Here is a 22,644-nt window from a genome sequence, read left to right as displayed (position 1 = left end):
TTAGATTGCTGCCAACTTGTAAACTGGATCATTAAGGGTGAATAAAAAAATTTCCTGTCCAATGTCGATACCTACCTGCTGTCGAGTGCTGCTAGTCCTGCAGCTTCCTTACAATACTAATGTATTCAGCTTGGGCTGTGTCAAGACAACACGTCTTCCCCAAAAATCCCATACTATGTCCGCATAAGTTTCCTTAAGGAAATTTTAGATGAGTGGTGAAATATCTTCAGAGATAACTCAGAGATGTGCAGGTGGAGGAGCCCATGGTATCCTGGGTAATGAACCATCTGACAGGCAGGCCACAGTTTGTCAGAGTCAAGGAGTGTGTTTCTGACGTGGATGTGAGCAACAGTGGAGCACCACAAGGAACAGTCCTGGCCCCCTTTCTCTTTACTCTCTACACCTCAGACTACAAATATAACACAGCAGGTCATGGCACTTGCAGAAATTTTCAGATGATTCTGCACTTATGGGGCGTATTGATAAGGGGGATGAGTCAGGGTAGAGGAGTCAGGTGGAGAAGCTTGTTTCTAGTGCAGAAAGAATTGTCTGCAGCTTAACATTGGCAAAACCAAACAACTGGTCATTGATTTTTACCACACCAAAGAGCGTCTATGTCTAGTCACTATTCATGGAGTGGATGTAGAGGTGATCCAGTCCTAAAAGTGATTGGAGGTCCACATTAATGACAGGCTGGACTAGTCTCATAACACAGATAAACTATATATGAAAGGACAGAGCAGGTTCTTTTTCCTTAGGAGAATGTGTTCCTTTAATGTGGGAAGTGACATCCTTCAAATTTTCTATAATTCTGTGACGGCCAAGTGTGATTTTCTGCTCTGTGGTGTGCTGAGCTGGTAACATCACTTCAAAAAAGGCCCACAGAATCAACAAGCTAATTAAAAGGACAGGTTCAATTACAGGATGCACTAGGGCTCCCCAGAGGTGGTAGTGAAGGAGCAAATTAAAACAAAACTGAGTGCCATTATGAACAATGCTGCACATCCTCTCTCTGACACAATACACTGAGGACTTTCAGCCAAAGAATTATTCAGTAGAAGAGAGTGTCAAGAAACACTACTTCATGCCAACAGCAATATGCCTCACTGGGACTGTGACAACCAAGTCTGAACTTTCTTTATAGTAATGCGGGTATGTGTTCACAACAAAGTACAGTAAGTGTATACAGTGATCCCTCGCAATATCACGCTTCGACTTTCGCGGCTTCACTCTATCGCGATTTTTTCTCATACAAGCTTACGTCACTACGCATGTGCTTTCTGAGAACTTTTATCTAAGCCCCACGATGGCTCCTAAACGTGCTGCTTTTTCTAAGCCTTCTGACAATAAAACTAAGTGCCGGAGGAAGATGCTTGCTATCCAGGAGAAGGTGAAACTCTTGGATATGATCAAAGATGGCAATACTCTACAAAAGCCTCCTCACGCATATGAAAAGACAGCGCCAGCAACTGCCTATCAAGATGTTCTTCAGCCGCGCACCCAGATAGCCACTGCCTACTCTTAGTACTCCTTCAGCGGAAGAAGACAATGATGCACCTGCTGAATATACTGCACCACCTGAAGACTCTCCTACTGAGGTTGTGCCTTCATAGGTTAGTGGTTGTGTGTAAGAACTGTGTGTGTGTAATTAAATGTACAGTACAATAATCTACTATATAAAAGCGTTCGGGATTGTCCTTCCGTCCCGTGAGTGCAGAGCGTAACGCTATTCCGCTTATCACAGACTTACTACTTGTGGCTTGCGGTACAAAGTGACGCGATATGAGCAGAGTTCTGCTGCTTCCATCATTCCCTTGCTTTTGTGCGCGATGCGCTGGAAAAATAGACAAAATTATGTCTCTGGAAATAATTAATGTTGATGGAGTACAAATGCCTCACCACGTAGTAAATATCAGGGGAGATGGTGCTTGCTTATTCTCATCTATAGCTTATTTAGTGCATGAAACTCCGTCTTTAGCGGTACACATTCGGGCTGACATTGTACGACTTTGGACAGGCACTCGAGGGGATAAAAAAGCAGGTTTTTGGGAGATGTTATGAATGGGCACTTTAATGTTCTCATTCCCTACACTTACATGCCTGATGTACACAAGGAGCGCACACAAATTGAAGATAAAAGTCGGTCGCCTTAAAAGGCAGGTGAGCCTAGTAATAATATATTTGTAACGTCTAATATGTCTTATTTTCTCTTATTTTGTCAAATATATTGGGTAATACGAGTGTAATGGTGACTAAAGTGTGTTATTTCATGTCTATAAAGATTTCTAATAATGTTAAAAAACGTATTTAGAAGGTCGTAAACAGGTTTTCTATACTCTAACTGCAAAAATATTCGATTTATAAATAAAGAATCCTACTTCGCGAAAATTCATTTATCACGGTCAAGTCTGGAACGGATTAACCGTGATAAACGAGGGTTCACTGTATTTATTTATTTGCCTACTAATTTACCTACATATTTGTGTGTTTACATGCTTGACAGTATAAGCGTCACAAGGAAGCTAAGCCTCCATAATGGGCGTGACTGAGCTGGAAAAGTAGAAGTGCTCAAACAAAAAAGTTAATTTCCATTTTCAAAAAGTTAATCAATGCATTCTACACTAATGCAGTTTTGCATTGATATGAATTAGTTTTTAAAATTGAAAGATCGTGAAAACAAAATTACCTTTCGGCCTCTACAGATTGCCTTGAAATTTAAATAATTTACTTGTTTGGTATAGGGCACAATGCACTATGATATAAGAATATGTGCAACATATTGCATGTGTGTTCATAGTGACATTTACTTTTCAAACTGCAACTGAGTGGAAGGAAATGGTGTCAAAAATTCAAACCTACTAATAGCTGCTCTTCCTGTGTTAGTTTTACTGGTATGCCTGTGTAAAGGGAAAATACTGAGACAAGATCAAAATTTCCACTTTAAGTTTATGTTTTGGTATTCCCAGACCAGAAAACACAATCAGACCACTTTTGGAGTGACGCCTGTATATGTTGGAGTGTGAGGATGAGAGTCTTTGGACACAATTTAAAAAAAAAAATCATCTAATAATGATTACATTGGGTTCAATTGATAACAGTGTAGAATTCAAATTGGAAAGATAATAATTTTGTGTTTTTTAAGCATATTTATGTCCCAAATGTAGCACAACTGAGGAAAGTGAACAATTTTTTTTTAACAAGATATAAAAATAATACTTTCATTAAATTCCACATAACCCATTGGTTTGCTGTATTTCATTGCTAAAATCACAGGTTTAGATAAGAAAAGTCATGGAACACAAATGATTTTTACATTGCTTGGTGTATGTCACTCATCCTATTTCATACATTTCCATTTCACAGAGTGGAGACCTTCTGGATCGGGTGTACAATGTTTATAAAAAGATGCACACTTACCAGACCTATGAGTTTGCGAAGCAAAAGGTATGTTTCTGAAAACATTGTTAGATACACCGTGAATTCATAAAGTGATCAAAGGAGTTTGTGTATATATAATTTGAGTGGCTATTTCCAACTTTTATTTAGTATTGGGTGGGCTACATCATTTGTATGAAAACATGCCATAGAAATACCGTTTATACTCGCGTTTAAGTTCTCCCGCGGATAAGTTGGGGCTTGATTTTACTGTATAGTTTCCATTTTTTAATAATGTTGCTCGTATAATTTGAATGCGGAAAACTCACCCTGTTGGTCCAAGAGATTATGATATGCTAACGCCAACCTGAGAGAGTAACCACAGAGAACACTGCCTTTTTTTTCCTATGTATTGTGCCTACGTGACCACACGGTAATACCTGAACCATTCTAAAGCGATGTTTGCACTGTTTTGTGTATCTCACACCCTCATACACCTTTATCATAAGAGCATCCCTTATCTATGATGAAGCATTCAGAAAGAAATATGAAACTGGTTTTAAATTAAAAGTTGTTGAAGTGGAGAAAGAAACCTTTTTTTTTTGTTTGTAAAACTTGTTATATAGTTATATGTATGGAATGTTATTTGATTTTAATGAAATCAATAAAATTAAAAAAAAAATTGGTAACTGCGCTGCTGCAACAAAATTCGATGCGTCCGAGAAACTGATGTGAGATTGGAGGAGCAAGAAGATACAAAATTGAGCGTCATATTTTTGAACAGGCATATAATTCAGGGTCTGATTTTATGATCAAATTTTCAGGTTTCAAGACCTGACTTATACGAGAGTACTGTATATACAGTAAATGTTGTTGTTGTTCCCAAAATACTAAGCTCACTAAGGAGACAGTTACATACATAAGACTTTGTGGTGGACGGCTGGGGGTGGTACCCAGTCGGGACGCCTAGGAGGAGTGGAGGAGGGTTTGTGCCTCCTCCAGACCATGAGAGGGCGACCACCCTTGTTGTGTTGGGGGCCACGGGTAGAGGGCTTGGAAGCCCAACCCTGTAAGGGCCCGTGGTCACCGCCAGAGGGCGCCCCAATGCCTTGGGAGCCCTGGACCTCACCACTTCCACCACACTAGGAAGTGCTGGGGGGGAAGAGAAGCAGGGACACCCGGAGTGCTTCCACTGGGGCGTGTCGGCGGGAGATTGCCGGGAAGCACCTGAAGCACATCCGGGTGTGGATAAAAGGGGCCGCCTCCCTTCATTCGAGGCTGGGGTCGGGTAAGGAGAGGACAAAGCAGGAGAAGCGAGAGTGGAGGCGGCCTGAAGAAGGAGAAAGGCAGAGTGTGTGAGAGGCCTGGACTTTGGGGACTTGTGGGGTTTTGGATGCACTGTTGACTTTGTATATATTGTAAATAAACGTGTGGTGGTGGATTTACAACATGTCTGCCTGTTTGTGTCTGGGTCCCGTTCCACAACTTATAAACAATTCTAGCCAAATATACCAACATTTCTGTCTCACTTTCTTGCCAACTGCATTAATTTAGTATCAGTGGGGCAGGTGAAGCACACTTCTCTCAGAACTTCTTTACTATCACAGCAGCATAAAAACAGCACTTCCAACAATCGAAGGACAGTAAACATCAGTAAACATCATTCGTCATCAAAGGACAATAGGATTTATTCAGTTCTCACCTTAATCTAGAATGCAATCAAGAGCAGGTCTTTTCATCTGGTTGTGCTTCAATACATGTACAAGTTAATCTGTTTTGAGCATGCATGTTGTCTTGGTTATAGGTGTCAGTGAAATAAGAAAGTAGCACATTTCTCTCTTTGTCTATGCTATGTTCTGTGACCAGGAGCAGGTGACTTATTTTGCATGTATTTTAATGGTAAAAATGTGTAATGAATTACACTTTGCACTGTCATCTGTAAGTTAACTTGTATAAGAGAATCAGCTTATCAATTTCATTTTTCATTACAGAAAAGGATACAAAAACAATGTACTGTACTTACTGTTGAAAATGCATGTAGTGGAATCAGTTACTAGAAGCCTAATGCTGAAGGCCACTTCAAGTATTGTTCACTGTGTTGGTTTACAAAATGAAATTTTAATTTTTTTTTTCCCCTCAAACTTTCGTTTCAGCAAAGAGAATGGTCAAACTGCAATCACGCTCACATGACAGTAATGGAGAGCCTGGATGCTCTCGACCAGCTGGTTGACCAATCTGACCCTGATGTTGATTTTCCAAACTCCTATCATGCTTATCAAACGGCAGAGGGGATCCGCAGAGCACATCCAGACAAAGGTCTGCATAGCCAGTAACAAAGACTGTGGGAAAAAAAGTGATGCACCCTCTGGCAATCTAAATCTATGAATGACCTTCCACCTGCTCTGAAAAAGACAGGGATAGGAGACTACGTCTAAAAACAACATGTTCATCAAAGGCACTAGTAACACTGAATGGAACAAAGTAAACAATTTGTAGACGTGCTTTTCCGGGAGCAGCATAAAACACAATATGGATTTAGTATATATGTATATTCTTTAAACATACATTACTCATTACCATTTAAAACTGGTGAATGGCAGGTCCTGCAGGGATGTCTCGGTGCCACACCATTTAGACAAGCTTTAAAATCAAAACAACATGAAAACTATTTAATGTCATATGCAAGATTTTATCTTTGTGTAGTACACATTATCTTGTTAGTTTATTAAGTTTGGTGCCTGAATTGAGCCAAGTGATACTGGGATTGGGGTTTGTTCTTCATTATCCTGAATAAGAACACTGTGTTAATGAATAGCAGTCACTGTATATGCTGCATCACTCCCAGCTATCATTTAAACTGAATAAATTGTATAATATTTGCAGCTAAGTTTTTGTAGTTGTATCCACCGAAAGCAATAAAAATGTAACAACAGATGTTTAACTAATGTTATTTTCATTAACATAGAATTAAGCATATAAAAAATGATAAAGGAAGAAACCAACTTGCTTGTTTAAAACCCTTCAAGTTTATGCAGTCACAGACAGTAAAGCCTGTAAAAAAAACAAAAACAGCAGTTAATTGTGTCTCTTTTTCCCCATAGATTGGTTCCAACTGGTTGGACTCCTGCATGACATTGGGAAAATTTTGGCTCTCTGGGGAGAACCTCAGGTACACAGATAATCGAGTGGAACAGCAGACTGAGATAAGAGGATGAAATAACTCCGAAAAGAACCTGCTCACTTCACAAAAACAATACTTTTTTTGCTCCTTCTTTCAGAGATTTTTCTACTCTAGATCTGTCAAAATGAGATGGTAAAGAGCAGTGGCTAGAATTGCTGTCTAACATATCCACATCTCACATTTGTAGATTCTGCATGTTCACCCCGTGTATGTGTGTGTTTTCCTTTCCATCTCTTCAAAGATGTGCTGATTAGGTTAATTTACAACTCTGAACTGACTTCTTGTTGATTTGTTCATGAGTAGACCACACAATAGACCGGTATCCTATCCAGGACCAAGTCCAGTTGGCACAGTCTCTGAAGTCATAACTCACAGCTGGCTTAAGCATGTTTGAAAATGCAATATGAATAAGCATTTCATTTCTGTCAATACTTTGCAATAGAATGCTGTCCACATCAAAACACAAGTACAACACTAATAAAAATCTGTAATCAAAAAATGCTTAGGAAGCAGCCCAAAGGGAGAAGTTACAAGTGGCTGATTAATGGTAATATGAGATGTGAGAGGAAACTCGAGTACCTCCACTCAGACACTGAAGAACAATCCAAAACCCACACAGAGAGTGACTGGTCTGGAACATTCCAATATGGAGTCATCAATTCCAAAACTAAATGCACAGAAGCTTGTGAGTTCCATGTTTATGCCAAATTTCCTTTTTTTTTTGTAATGAAGTAGTCATATTAAGGGCGGCACGGTGGCGCAGTGGTAGCGCTGCTGCCTCGCAGTTAGGAGACCTGGGTTCGCTTCCCGGGTCCTCCCTGCGTGGAGTTTGCATGTTCTCTCTGTGTCTGCGTGGGTTTCCTCCGGGCGCTCCGGTTTCCTCCCACAATCCAAAGACATGCAGGTTAGGTGGATTGGCGATTCTAAATTGGCCCTAGTGTGTGCTTGGTGTGTGTTCTGTGGTGGGTTGGCACCCTGCCCGGGATTGGCTCCAGCAGACCCCCGTGACCCTGTATTCGGATTCAGCGGGTTAGAAAATGGATGGATGGATAGTCATATTAACTAGAAACATTCTTAAGCACTGCTGCCTCACAAAGTCTGGGTGTCTATAGGTTTTCCTCTGACATGGTCTCCACACCCAAGTGATGAATGTGTTAGGCCTGAGCACAATCAATGTAAACTAGAAAGGTCATCATGTCCACCTTAAGCAATTAATGAGAACTGTCACTTTTGTTTGTAGTGGTCTGTCGTTGGAGATACCTTCCCAGTTGGCTGCAAATTCCAAAACTCCATTGTGTTCAGAGATTCAAGCTTCAGTGAAAATGTTGATGACAAAGACCCACGCTACAAGTAAGAGATGTTCTTTTACATCAATGAACTTTCTGCATTGGTGCACTAGGTTAGACCATTTAATAAACTAATTTAGCTTATCAATCCTACCGAACACTTACTTTATGTAGCATCTTTAACAGGAAACAGCATTAGTTATTATTTTGCATAGCATTTAACGTGATGGTATGAGCTAAACCAAATAAATCTCACAATGTGCTGACATACTTGCAACTGAAAATGACATAAAGATCAAAATAAATTCAACTAAAACAAATGTTACATTAAAATGAAAACTACTTGATTATATAATTCTATTTTGCAGAACAGAAAAAATTCTATTTCAAAAATGGTATTATTTATTGCAATGAACTGGTGTGTCATCCAGATAGAACAGCCTGGAGAGGACCAGGTTTTTGGTCACTCTAAGTTAGATTTACCAGATTTGTTATGAAATTGCATTTAAAAAGCATTTCTAATAATTTACCAGTTGCCACAGTTACCTCACAGCTCTGGCTTAACCAACATCTGTGGTCAGTTTGTTTTGTCCTGGGTGCTCTAGTTACTTTTCACACAGTCTGAACTCAACTGATGTCTCTAATTTAAAGGAATACCCCACCATAGATCATTTTTTTGATGTTACTTACACCATGTAGTTTGTGTTGGTGGCTGAGAAAAAAAATGTAATCTCATGTTTTCGTGAAAAAAGGACATTTCTCATAGAATGGGATGCTATGGTCTGACACTGGACAACAGCAAACGATGTGGAAAAAAAGTCTCACATAACATGTTGCAAAAACCACATATCTGATATCCATTTGAATGTTTGTAACGTGCATTTTTTGCTAAAATATTATTACCAGTTACTGCCTAAAAACCTTGCTTTAAATGTCTACAGAGAAGATTTCCATCTGACATTCCTTGTTAGCGACATAACAATTCAACCTTTAGTGAATTTGTCTCCTCAACTGAGGGATAAGAAGACATTGAAACTTAAAAAAAAAAAAAATTGCTATAAACGCTTGGCCACAAGTAATTTTTCTGACACATCCTACTTAAAATCCATAAAGCCAGAAAGACTGAGAACCTGATCCCATGCTCCGAGGTCATACTGATAACCAAGATTACAGTTGTCTTGCTCTTTTGTTTAAAGGAGAATATCTGGACATACTTAGTTCATCATTGTACACCTGTATTACAGTAATAAGTGTTCTGCTACAACTGAATTTTCCTCTTGCCATTATTTCCCAGAGTGGACTGCACTCCTCTGGATTTTTAAGACAGAAGTCGCGCCACAGTTTCTCCAATGAGTGGAGGGGATGGGGGATGAAAGACAACAAGTCATATATACAATTAATCTTTTTCAAATTTTTGATGTCTCTGTTGTAATTCTGGCATTAAAACATATCTTGTACCCACATGGACACTGCTCACACATGCAACAACTTCACAGAACTTAGAAACACAATAATAAAGCCATTCAGATCATACAGACAAAGCTACAGTTGTACATGTCAAACTAAACATGACGACATAAAGGAAAAGGATGCAAACCACTACTCACAAAGTCAACATTTTTGCATTAAAACTAGACGGCAACGTCACAGACAGAATCACAGGCAACTGTGCTAAACTGTACGAAAAAGGAATTGAAAAATTGGAGATCCTGATCTCCTCACTCTCCATTTGAGGACTGCTTCAGAAGAGAGGGGTTTGTGGTGATAAAAGGCGCCATCTCTGAAGGAAGTGAAGCAAAAGACCTTGGGAGAGTCTAAAGCTTGCTGGGAATTATGCTAATTAACCAAGGTTATAGAATGTCAGAGTTGTTTATACATAAATATGAATGAAAAAAAATAGTAAACACTATTAATGAAAACATATTTTAGGAGTGCTGGCATCCTTCTGAAATATACAGTATACGCACATATGGCAATGGAAGCATCTGTCTTTCGGTTGAAGATTGATGTTGAAGTTCAGAGACATAACTACATTCTAGCACCTTCTTCATTGTGTTTATTTACAATATTCCTATAAAATTTGGGAGAAAATAACATAACTTAGAATGCATATTTTGTTAATTGATGAGCAGAAGTACATCAGCTCAAACTGATAAACTTAATGAGTCAATTTTGGTAAGTAGGCACTATTTATCGACGTGTATTAACTTTAGGTTTGTATACAGATGCTAATGAAGAGTGTCGCTGTATTCTGTACTTAGTAGGTGTATTCTGTTCAGCGATAAAAGGTCCTCATTTTCTAACTATACAGTAGTAAAATAAGTAGCAATGCATTTTCCATCACCAAATTTATTACACCATGACAAAGAGACATTCATTTGCACAGTAAACTTTAAATTCCAGTTCTAAACACATTTAAGAGTCAAATACATACTACTTTAAAGAGGAAAAACCATTACGGCACTCATTAAGCTACTACTGCCACAGTACACATGACATTGTCACAGTTTCTGTCAGCAGTAAGCACTGACAAATGCAGTAATGTATTGCTCTTGCTTGGAACTCTTAAAAACTGGGAATGGCCAATAAACCTTCATGGTATTGTGCCATCCAAACCATCTCAACAGAACAGCAGAATTCATTGATCATAGATTATCACTTATTTTGTGCCTGCTATGAAGTCCTCTTTATGAAAGCTAAATAGATATTAATGAATTTACTTTTCATTAACTGATCTTTCTATCTTCTTAGCACTCTGCATGGTGTGTACAAACCAAACTGTGGATTAGAAAATGTACTGATGTCCTGGGGTCATGATGGTGAGGATAACGTACAGACTGTGCAATTTTGCAAATTCATACATAATGGATTTCCTAAGTGCAACTTCTCAGTTATTTTTGTGCAAAATGATTTTATTTAACACAAAGGCAGAGTTCAGAATTAAGTGGCATGCAATCTAATTTCTTCAATAAATAATCTATAAAAACAGTGTCAAAGTGGAGGTTAAAAAGTCCAATAAGTAAATAAATCAATGAAGCAGTTAAAATCCCAAGGTTAAAACACAGTCAGGATTTTCTTTTAAAACCACCATGAGCCTTAAGCGCTTCCTTCTAAAACTGACAGGCTCAGTCATCCTTCTCTTCAGCTTGGGCCCCTGCCACCTCAGGCAGTATCTGCTGGGACACCCCAAACCCAGCTCATGCCCCTCAACACCTATGGGAACCCCAAGAGCTCTGCTCCTGTCTCCTGCTGCCATTCCTCTGTGGCAGCACTTGGAGTGGTTGGTCACTCCTGCTCCCAGGAAGCTTAGCAGGAGCAACACTGCCCCTCAAGTGCTGATCGCACACTCATTTTGGGGTCACTTCTTGACCGTCTGTCTTCTCCTCCATAACAGCACCAGTTCCACAACAATCCCAGCTCTTTTAACCTCCTGACTTTACTTGATCTTATCAGACTCCCCTTTATACCTGTTTACCATCTGTGGAGTGCTGATGCGGGTAGGACACACAGAACCTCTGCAGAACCTTTCTAAATTAAGATTATTCAATTGTATCAATCCACTTTTCAAACCGTTTATTTCAATTGTATAGAGCAGGGGTGAGCAAAGTCGTTCCTGGAGGGCCGCAGTGGTTGCAGGTTTTTGTTCCAACCCAGTTGCTTAATTAGAAAACAATTGTTGCCAATAATTTAATTTCATGGCCTTTTAAGTGCTTTAAATCTGCTATGTCAAGTCATTTCCTTTGTAAGCATATCATCCAAATGATTTGAAGGCTAAAATGGATGAGTAATTCTCAGTCCTTCACGTTTTTCTCTTTCACTTTCCTTCCAAGTATTTAATTAAACCAAACAAGCTAATTGGAGAACTGCTGGTTTCTTTTGTTATTTGCATTTTATTGAAATAAGGAGCAATTTAAAAATGAAGAATACAGCTGTTTAAGACTTAAATAAGCAATAAGGGTTCAAAATCATAAGGAGCGAGACAACAAAAGTGAAGGAGAGGTGTCACTTGAGCAAGAAGTGCTTCTTATTAAGCAATTGGGTTGGAGCAAAAACCTGCAGCCCTCTAGGACTGAATCTGCCCACCCCTGGTATAGAGCAAGGAAACGCAAGGAGTTCAAATACATATCTTGTAGAGCTGTCAGCATTTGGGCTACACTGAGGTTTTGTTTAGTCTGGAGAGTAAGGCAGATACCGGCAAAAACTGTAATAGATAACAGCAGTGGCAGCGAAACTGGTTATAAAAAGGGGCATCAGTGGCCTTCTAAGTGAACAAAATGTTGTTTTAGTTAGATGGGGTAATTGTGTTGTGTGCTGGAAGAGCCATAAGTGAGGTTATAGACCCATGATTGAAACTAGGCTAGTTCCAATGGTTTAGTTCCTTTCTGGTGACTGCACAGATAAAAGTGACACTGAGATATAATAATGTTTTAAACACTTGAGGACATGAAGTTAAAATGACATTGTATATGTGAAGGTAACGCAATAAGAATGCTTAAGAATGAGGTAGTAACAGGTCCAAAAAGAGCTCTGGTGCTAGTAGGAAAAGGCTGCAGATTTGTCTTTTATACATGGAGTAGTACATGGGATGCTCACACCTACATATATTTTGAATAATCTAATAGTTCTTTAAAATAAGTGGAATACAACTTATTTTTTTATTTGGCAATAAATCAATTGCCGTAACACCCGAGTATTGTAAACACCTTGAGGCTGAGTAAAATATATATCCTTAAGTAGTAAGTTGTAAATGTATATAGCTATTTGTCACAAAGTAGTAATCACCTGTTGTGTCATTTCCTATCTGACAGAATACATGTACCAAGTAATGACCTTCAATAAATGCCCTTTGCCTGAAGAGGTAAGAATGTCTATTGTTTGTCAAAAAAAAACAAACACACACAAAAACAAATACAAAACACTTTGCTTATATTTTACTATGCCAAGCTGGATAACCTTTGCACAACAAAGCTTTAAAATAAATATGTTTGAACTAAATGCATTTACTTACTTTCCGGGGCTTCATTCTGAGCAAGTTATCATAATGAGCTTCTTTTGGACAGCCATAAAAATCTGTGATAAGGAAATTCAGTTAATCAACAAAATATTTTATTACTTTAGGCAAACTCGACATTTTGCAAGAGCTGCCAACTGCTTCCAGTTGCCATCAGGGTGCAGAGCATTATCAGTGTCAGTGGCTTATCTGACACAAGACAATACTGCAGCAGACTCTGGGAACCACATTTTCTTTGTCAATGTGGAGTTTAAATGTTAATACTATCCATTTATTTTTTTTAATCTGCTTTATCCATAAAAGGATAAATGAGAAGCAGAGCTCATCCTTACATGAGCAAGACAGTAACAGGTCATTAGCTGCCAAATTGCCAATCTCATCCCAAACCATATACAATCTCTAATACTTCTTTAAAGTACATCAATTTTGAGTTGATAATGACCTAATACACAGGTCTTTGAAAATTGAGAAGAAAGATTTCTCTTAAAAAAAAAAAAAAAACAAAAAACAAAAACCAAATGGGCTGGAATGGCTGGGAATTAAATAGGTTTTCCCACAGTTACAGTATGTTAGCCATCTCCATTGTATTACTCCTCCTAAAATGGCATGGATGACTGAATTAAACACAAACCATATTTCATGGATATATAGTGTAATTCAATGCAATTCTAGATCTTTGTATAGCAAAATTAATTAATGCAAGGTTCTACAGAAATGGACTGAGTGCACACCAGTTGTTACCCTTTTTATTAGGACTTATTTGCTTCAGGGTGGCGCGGAGGTGCAGTGGTAGCGCTGGTGCCTCACAGTAAGGAGACCTGGGTTCACTCCATGTCTGCGTGAGTTTCCTCCCACAGTCCAAAGACATGCAGGTTAGGTGCATTGACAATCCTAAATTGTATCTGGTGTGTGTGTGTGTGTGTGTGCCCTGCGGTGGGTTAGCACCCTGCCCGGGGTTTGTTCCTGCCTTGCGCCCTGTGTTGGCTGGGATTGGCCCCAGCAGATCCCTGTGACCCTGTAGTTAGGATAGAGTGGGTTGGAAAATGACTGACTAAATTGCTTCATGTATGATAGGGTGCATGTCTTGTGATGTACTAACATTCTGTTTCAAATAAGGCCATGCCACAGTTTGCAACAGTGGTTGGTACAAATAGCCAAAAAAAAAAAAACCCAAAACAAACGGGCACATTATTTTCCTACAATGTTGATTAACATTTGATCAGAAATTATTCAGAACCTTATTTTTATCTTCACACTGTATGGCACTCACAAGCAGCTTATCTGTGGTCAAATATAGTTGGGAAAGGGATGTCAAAATAGTTTAACAATATGTTAATAAATAGCATTATATTCCAAGAACCAACTTATTTGATCTGATAAATACTTTCGAGATGATGTGGAGGAAGCACACACATTTAAAGCAGATAACAAATCTAGGTGTCAGTGCAATTTACAGTAAGTTTAAAAAAAAAAAAAAGCCTGTAACGTCTTTAGTTTTAACATGATTTGTTTCCTTTATTTTTGATAATCATTTTGGATTACTTAAAATTGACAGAAGATTCCTCAACTGTGAAGTTATAGCAGAGTTCCCAGAGCAGCAGAAAAAGGCAAAGATGTCCTGCATGTAACCAGAGAAAACCATAAAACTACATAATACGAATGATCTCAAACCACACCTGGAGTACTAAGACTTAGTATGAACACCTCAAAATATTTTGAATAGCCATATGCAGTCCCTACTTCAACATTAACAAAATGAATCAATCTACAGGAGCTACATATATTTCATTTTCCATCAATGCAGTGTTGTAAGAGGTACAGTGCATCCGGAAAGTATTTTACAGCGCATCACTTTTTCCACATTTTGTTATGTTACAGCCTTATTCCAAAATGGATTGAATTCATTTTTTTCCTCAGAATTCTACACACAACACCCCATAATGACAACATGAAAAAAGTTTACTTGAGGTTTTTGCAAATTTATTAAAAATAACAAAACTGAGAAATCACATGTACATAACTATTCACAGCCTTTGCTCAATTTTGCTGCCACCACCATGCTTCACTGTAGGGATGGTATTGGCCTGGTGATGAGCGATGCCTGGTTTCCTCCCAACATGATGCCTGGCATTCACACCAAAGACTTCAATCTTTGTCTCATCAGACAAGAGAATTTTGTTTCTCATGGTCTGAGAGTCCTTCAGGTGCCTTTTGGCAAACTCCAGGTGGGCTGCCATGTGCCTTTTACTAATGAGTTGCTTCCATCTGGCCACTCTACCATACATATGTGTGCCTTTCTAAATCATGTCCAATCAACTGAATTTACCACAGGTGGACTCCAATTAAGCTGCAGAAACATCTCAAGGATGATCAGGGGAAACAGGATGCACCTGAGCTCAATTTTGAGCTTCACGGCAAAGGCTGTGAATACTTATGTACATGTGCTTTCTCAGATTTTTTATTTTTAATACATTTGCAAAAACCTCAAGTAAACTTTTTTCACATTGTCGTTATGGGGTGTTGTGTGTAGAATTCTGAGGAAAAAAATGAATTCAATCCATTTTGGAATAAGGCTGTAACATAACAAAATGTGGAAAAAGTGATGCGCTGTAACAGAGGAACTTGAGCAGCTTGTTAAATGCTACACTTAAGCACAGAAGCACACTATGTACCGCTGTATATACAGTATATTATTTTAGCTATCTGCACACTCTTTCAACCAAACACAGACAATCTATACAATTATTAAAATTATTTATTTTATTACAATGCTTCCACCAGACGTAAAATTTACATATACAGTACAGGCAAGTTTGGACACACCTCCCCATTCAATGTGTTTTCTTTATTTTCATGACCATTTCCATTGGTAGATTCTCACTGAAGGCATCAAAACTATGAATGAACACATGTGGAGTTATGTACTTAACAAAAAAAGGTGAAATAACTGAAAACATGTTTTATATTCTAGTTTCTTCAAAATAGCTACCCTTTGCTCTGATTACTGCTTTGCACACTCTTGGCATTCTCTCGATGAGCTTCAACAGGTAGTCACCTGAAATGGTTTTCACTTCACAGGTGTGCCTTATCAGGGTTATTTAGTGGAATTTCTTGCTTTATCAGTGGGGTTGGGACCAGTAGACCAGTAGTTGTGCAGAAGTCAGGTTAGTTGGACGATCATTTATTTTTCAACAGGACAATGACCCCAAACACACCTCCAGGCTGTGTAAGGGCTATTTGACCAAGAAGGAGAGTGATGGAGTGCTGTAAATGGTCATGAAAATAAAGAGAACACATTGAATGAGGAGGTGTGTCCAAACTTTTGGCCTGTACTGTACGTCCTACGTATTTTCTTTTTTGCTCAAGCTTTAAAAATGATTTCTGAACTTAAGTGATCACCTGTTCATACAATATGGATTTAAATGCTGCAAAATTGGTTTATTCTTCAGGAAAGAATGTCTCTGCAAGTGTCAAACTTTCCAAAATTTCCCAATGGAAAAAAAAAATCTGCATTTCAATACCACAATCAAGACCATTTTAATTCATTCTTCAGGGCAGTTGGATGTTGTAGGTGTTACCACTTGACATTACCTTATGCACTGAGGAAGAGACAATTATGCTAATTGTTTTAGGAGGGGTTTATATAAATATAAAATACAAGAGGAATACTTGCAATACTCAACATTAAGAAAACAGGAACAAATAGTTAAAATTAATTCCACGTTTTGAAACACAAAGGGGAAAAAATGTTGATATTGTCTCATAAAATCTCACATAAAGTAAGATGTACTTCAGTTCTTCAAGAAAAGTGACAGAAAAATCGAGGATATTGCTCAACAAGTGTGAGCAAATGTTTAGGGACGCTGTGTAAAATGTAAAAAACAGAATTCAATGATGTGTGAATCTCATAAACCCATATTTTATTCACAACAGAACTTAAGAGAACATTTCAAATATTTTAACTGAGAAAATGTACCATTTTAAGAAAAGAAGGTCATTTTGAATTTGCTGCCAGCAACATTCTGGGACAGGGCCATATTTACCACTGTTTAGCATCCCCTCTTCTTTTAACAACAGTTTGTAAACATCTGGAAACTGAGGAGACCAGATGCTAGACTTTTGGGAGAGGAATGTTGTCCCATTCTTGTCTGCTCAACAGTCCTGGGTCATCTTTGTCGTATTTTTTGTTTCATGTTTTCAGTTGGTGAACGGTCTGGACTGCAGGCAGGTCAGTTCAGCACTCAGACTCTTCTACTATGAAGCCATATTGTTGTAATAGATGAAGTTTAGCATTGTCTTGCTGAAATATGCAAGACCTTCTCTGAAAAAGATGTCATCTGGATGGGCGAATATGTTTATCTAAAACCTATATATACCTTTCAGCATTGATGGTGCCTTTCCATATGTGTAAGCAGCCAAACTGGCACTAATGCACCACCATACCATAAGAGATGCAGGCTTTTGAACCGGGTGGTGATTACACCGGATGACTCCTCTCCTCGTCAGGAGGACACGCCATCCAAGTTGTCCAAATAGAATTTCTAATTTCAATTTGTCTGAGCACAGAGCAATTTTCTACTTTGTCCCCTTCCATATTAAATGAGCTTTGGCCCAGATAAGATGGTGGAGTTTCTGAATTATGTTCACATACGGCTTCTTCTTTGCATAATAGAGATGCATTTGTGGATGGCACAGTGAACTGTGTTCACAGACGATTTCTGAAAGTGTTCCTGAGCCCATGCTGCGATTTCCATGACAGAATCAGGCCTGTTCTTAATCGAGTGCTGCCTGAAGGCACAAAGATCGGAGGCATCCAATATTGATTTTCGGCCTTGTTCCTTGCGAACAGAGATTTCTCCAGATTCTTTTGATATTATGTACTGTAGATGATGACATAGTCAAAAATACATTGAGCAGCATTAGCCTAAAATTGTTCCACAATTTGTAGGTGCAGTTTTTTTGCAGATTGGTGAACCTCATCACCAATCTGCCACCAATCTTTACTGAGAGACTCTGCCTCTTTAAGATGTTCTTTTTATACCCAATCATGTTCTGATCCGATGCCAATTAACCTAATTAGCTGCAAAATGTTCCTCCAGCTGTTTTTCTATTCTTTTGTTGACCCCGTCTCATCTTTTTTGGGGCATGTTTTGTTTCATGAAATAGGAAAATGTCCCACTTTCAACATTTGATATGTTTTATATGTTCTATTGTGAATAAAATATGGGTTTATAAGATTTGCAAATCATTGCATTCTGGTTTTAATTACTTTTTACATAGCATCCTAACTTTTTTGGAATTGTGGTTGAAAATTTTTAAAATATAATGCATACAAAAAGTGGAACACTTTCTTAGAAGTGTACTGGTAATATTGGCTCATGTTCAGACATGTACACAAAGGTAATCTTTTGACAGAAAATCTTTGGAAATTTACAGAATCTCAAAACAAACTTCAAAAAGCAGAGATAAGCAAAGAACAATTCTTTATACAGAACTGTTGCATTTTACATGAGAAATTACAAAAAAAAAAAAATGCTTGCCACAAATATGACTGTAGTAATTTATTTCAGGGTCTGTATATGATTCGCTTCCACTCCTTTTACCCCTGGCATACCCATGGAGATTACATGCATCTTTGCAATGAAAAGGATCAGAAGATGCTACCTTGGGTGAAAGAGTTCAAGTGAGTAAAATAAATATTTTGATTTCCTATTAACTCGTGCTTAAATTCACATTAGTGAGAAACCCTAGCTTACCAAATCAACTACCAGGAAAAAGCCCTTGACATGGGTTTGAGCCAGACATTATGATTAAATTAGTCCAAGAATTCATTACACAAACGGACCGAGTCATAGAATCTTGAGGGGTAAAAATAACATCTCTTAAGTATAATCAGCAGATCAGATGCTCATATTTTATAGCTATTCATGGTGTACACCCATACATAAAACGAACAATAATACTGGGTGTGAACATTAAAGTATAAAAGAACACTCTAGAATCAATATTTAATAACAGGACTATGGCTTGTCCACTTACCTAAACAAAGTGACAGCTCTAGAAGCTCCTCTCCATCTCTGACAAAATTCAGGTGCTAAAACACCTTGGAAGAAAAACAGCCTGAGTGACATTCATTTACTTCAGCGTTTCTCAACCTTTAAGTATTTGCAACCCGAGTTTTCATAACAGTTTTAACCGTGCCCCCCCCCCCCCCCCCAACTGAAATGTAGATGCATATTTTATTATACCTACTTAACTTTTATCGACATTTATCTAACTCTATATTTATTGTTCTAGTATCAGAATGTAGTTTAAGTTAATTTGTTTTGGTTTCAACATGTTTTTTTTTTTTCATATTTTTGATTCTTGTTTTCTTTTTTTCACATCTTCGCGCCCCCCCTAGGGGCCTGCCCCACAGGTTGAGAACAACTGATTTACTTTGATAAAGTGAGTTGAATATTGAGTAAAATGATGCATCAGTGATTTTGGAAATGTTTGAGAAAAACATACTGAAGAATTACACAAAAGAAACAACTCCAGAAAAACAGCCGATAGAGTGGTCAGGCTAGTTGTAGGCGTGTAATGAAAGCAAAGCCCCAAACAAGCCAGACAGTGACAATAGGATGTCTGCTTAAAAAAACAAAAACTAAAAAAAAAAAAACATGCAGGCATGCAAATTGTGTGTTGACTTAGAAACAAAAACTAGCATCAAGTTGCCTTTATTAGAGAAAGGCAAACGTGTAGTTAACACGTGAATAACGAGTAATCATTTTTCTAATTGTATACATTGATTAAAAAAAAATGGTCAAAATGTAAACATTTGATTAATAAATGTGAGAGGTATAATTGTTTTTTGTGTTAGAATATGTAACACCTGGTAAGTTTCACCCTCAAAGTTTATCTAATGTTGCAATAATACTTTAACAGTTTAGTACTACAGTTGTGTTCACTTTACATGCATAGCCCCACTCAGTAAGATGGCACCAGGAAAATGTGATTAATTTTCTTTTTCCTTTCATCATAATGTCTTCTCAGCCAATTTGACCTTTATACAAAGAGTACTGATCTGCCAGATGTCAAGAGCCTCAAGCCATACTATCAGTCACTCATTAATAAGTATTGCCCTGGAAAACTGCACTGGTGAGAAGAAAGTCTGTCTCTAAGATGGAAAGAGCCAACACTCTACTGAAGATGGCAATGCAAAGTGATAAAGACAACTGTTCAAGTAAACATCCTATATTCATGGTGGAATATAAATCTTCCAAAAAAAAGAAAATCCCTGCTTTATTATGGAATAGAATAAAGAAATCACAAAATTGTTTTTCTTATCACCTTTTGTCTTGAAATGTTAAATTACACATATACACATACAAAGAACATGATGTGCTAAAAAAAGCTTGCAATGTTAACCAATGGGTTGCAATTGTTCACCATTAAACAAGCATTACTTTAAACCTAAAGCGAAAAAAAAAAAAAAATCATCCAAGATTAGTAAATTGGAAACATTTGATGTTAATGCCCAAAGTTTGTTTTGAAATGATCAATACCTAAAAGACACAGGTGCATAACTCAAGAGTCGAAAAGTAAAAGTCTTCAGGGTTATTTTCCAATTTACTGAAAAGCTGATCCCACAGTTATTCTCAGGAGTCAATTTGTGTACCAATGAAATACAGAAAATCACTAAAAAAATCTTCTTTAACTAATACAGTATGTACAGTGCATCCGGAAAGTATTCACAGCGCATCACTTTTTCCACATTTTGTTATGTTACAGCCTTATTCCAAAATGGATTAAATTCATTTTTTTCCTCAGAATTCTACACACAACACCCCATAATGACAATGTGAAAAAAGTTTACTTGAGGTTTTTGCAAATTTATTAAAAATAAAAAACCTGAGAAAGCACATGTACATAAGTATTCACAGACTTTGCCATGAAGCTCCAAATTGAGCTCAGGTGCATCCGGTTTCCCCTGATCATCCTTGAGATGTTTCTGCAGCCTAATTGGAGTCCACCTGTGGTAAATTCAGTTGATTGGACATGATTTGGAAAGGCACACACCTGTCTATATAAGGTCCCACAGTTGACAATTCATGTCAGAGCACAAACCAAGCATGAAGTCAAAGGAATTGTCTGTAGACCTCCGAGACAGGATTGTCTCGAGGCACAAATCTGGGGAAGGTTACAGAAAAATTTCTGCTGCTTTGAAGGTCCCAATGAGCACAATGGCCTCCATCATCCGTAAGTGGAAGAAGTTTGAAACCACCAGGACTCTTCCTAGAGCTGGCCGGCCATCTAAACTGAGTGATCAGGGGAGAAGGGCCTTAGTCAGGGAGGTGACCAAGAACCAGATGGTCACTCTGTCAGAGCTCCAGAGATCCTCTGTGGAGAGAGGAGAACCTTCCAGAAGGACAACCATCTCTGCAGCAATCCACCAATCAGGCCTGTATGGTAGAGTGGCCAGACGGAAGCCACTCCTTAGTAAAAGGCACATGGCAGCCTATGGAGTTTGCCAAAAGGCACCTGAAGGACTCTCAGACCATGAGAAACAAAATTCTCTGGTCTGATGAGACAAAGATTGAAGTCTTTGGTGTGAATGCCAGGCGTCACGTTTGGAGGAAACCAGGCACTGCTCATCACCAGGCCAATACCATCCCTACAGTGCTGGTGGCAGCATCATGCTGTGTGGATGTTTTTCAGCGGCAGGAACTGGGAGACTAGTCAGGATAAAGGGAAAGATGTCTGCAGCAATGTACAGAGACATCCTGGATGAAAACCTGCTCCAGAGCGCTCTTGACCTCAGACTGGGGCGACGGTTCATCTTTCAGCAGGACAACGACTCTAAGCACACAGCCAAGATATCAAAGGAGTGGCTTCAGGACAACTCTGTGAACCTGATAGAGCTTGAGAGGTGCTGCAAAGAGGGATGGGCGAAACTGGCCAAGGATAGGTGTGCCAAGCATGTGGCATCATATTCAAAAAGACTTGAGGCTGTAATTGCTGCCAAAGGTGCATCGGCAAAGTATTGAGCAAAGGCTGTGAATACTTATGTACATGTGCTTTCTCAGTTTTTTTATTTTTAATAAATTGTAAAAACCTCAAGTAAACTTTTTTCATGTTGTCATTATGGGGTGTTGTGTGTAGAATTCTGAGGAAAAAAATGAATTTAATCCATTTTGGAATAAGGCTGTAACATAACAAAATGTGGAAAAAGTGATGCACTGTGAATACTTTCTGGATGCACTGTATACAAGTTTTGAAGAGAACCTTACACTGACCATTAAAACTACTTATGATGACATATCTGTTCCCCTCAACTAACTAATAACAGAGTAAAACACCAAACAGTACTGAAAGTTACTTCTTTTTTGATACACAATCAAAATGATTTACAAACAATTCTGGACATCCAGACGTTCGAAGGAAATAGCCTACTCACTAACCCTTCAAAGCCAACACAAGTCATTGTCTTACCGATGTTCAAAAAACTTTATATTCTTTCAAAAATCATTAAGGTCATCCTTAAATATTGGAAGGCAGACTATTGCAAACAGCAACTCATTACTGCAGATTCTCATTAGATATTTAATCTAAGGGGCAAGGTTCTCATAAAATTACCTCCATGGTCCTGTAACCAAGAGAGTTTTAAGAACAACATAAAAAACTGAAGCTGAGGAGATTTAAAAACAAAAAAATAAAAACAAATCAAAATTCTATTGTTTTGTGGGGGATGAAAATTAGAAAGACTATACACTTAAAATATAAATAAAACCTCAAAACATGGGACGAGG

The 22,644-nt window shown here is 38.2% G+C and overlaps 1 protein-coding gene across 1 annotated transcript in view; it reads left to right on the top strand.

Moving 5' to 3' along the window:
- miox (myo-inositol oxygenase) overlaps positions 1-20,331 on the top strand; it is a 29,696-nt gene extending 9,365 nt beyond the window's left edge. The window contains exons 3-10 of the mRNA XM_039761601.1: positions 3,364-3,444; positions 5,529-5,691; positions 6,477-6,544; positions 7,797-7,906; positions 10,594-10,661; positions 12,651-12,700; positions 18,424-18,536; positions 19,889-20,331. Of these exons, the coding sequence (XP_039617535.1) occupies positions 3,364-3,444; positions 5,529-5,691; positions 6,477-6,544; positions 7,797-7,906; positions 10,594-10,661; positions 12,651-12,700; positions 18,424-18,536; positions 19,889-19,997 (762 nt within the window). The 3' untranslated portion in view covers positions 19,998-20,331. The remainder of the gene's footprint in view (positions 1-3,363; positions 3,445-5,528; positions 5,692-6,476; positions 6,545-7,796; positions 7,907-10,593; positions 10,662-12,650; positions 12,701-18,423; positions 18,537-19,888) is intronic.
- The last annotated feature ends 2,313 nt before the right edge of the window (positions 20,332-22,644 follow it).

The sequence above is a fragment of the Polypterus senegalus genome, chromosome 8 (genome assembly GCF_016835505.1).
Source record: "Polypterus senegalus isolate Bchr_013 chromosome 8, ASM1683550v1, whole genome shotgun sequence".
Taxonomy (NCBI): Eukaryota; Metazoa; Chordata; class Cladistia; order Polypteriformes; family Polypteridae; genus Polypterus; species Polypterus senegalus.
This window is presented reverse-complemented; position numbering and strand designations above follow the sequence as displayed.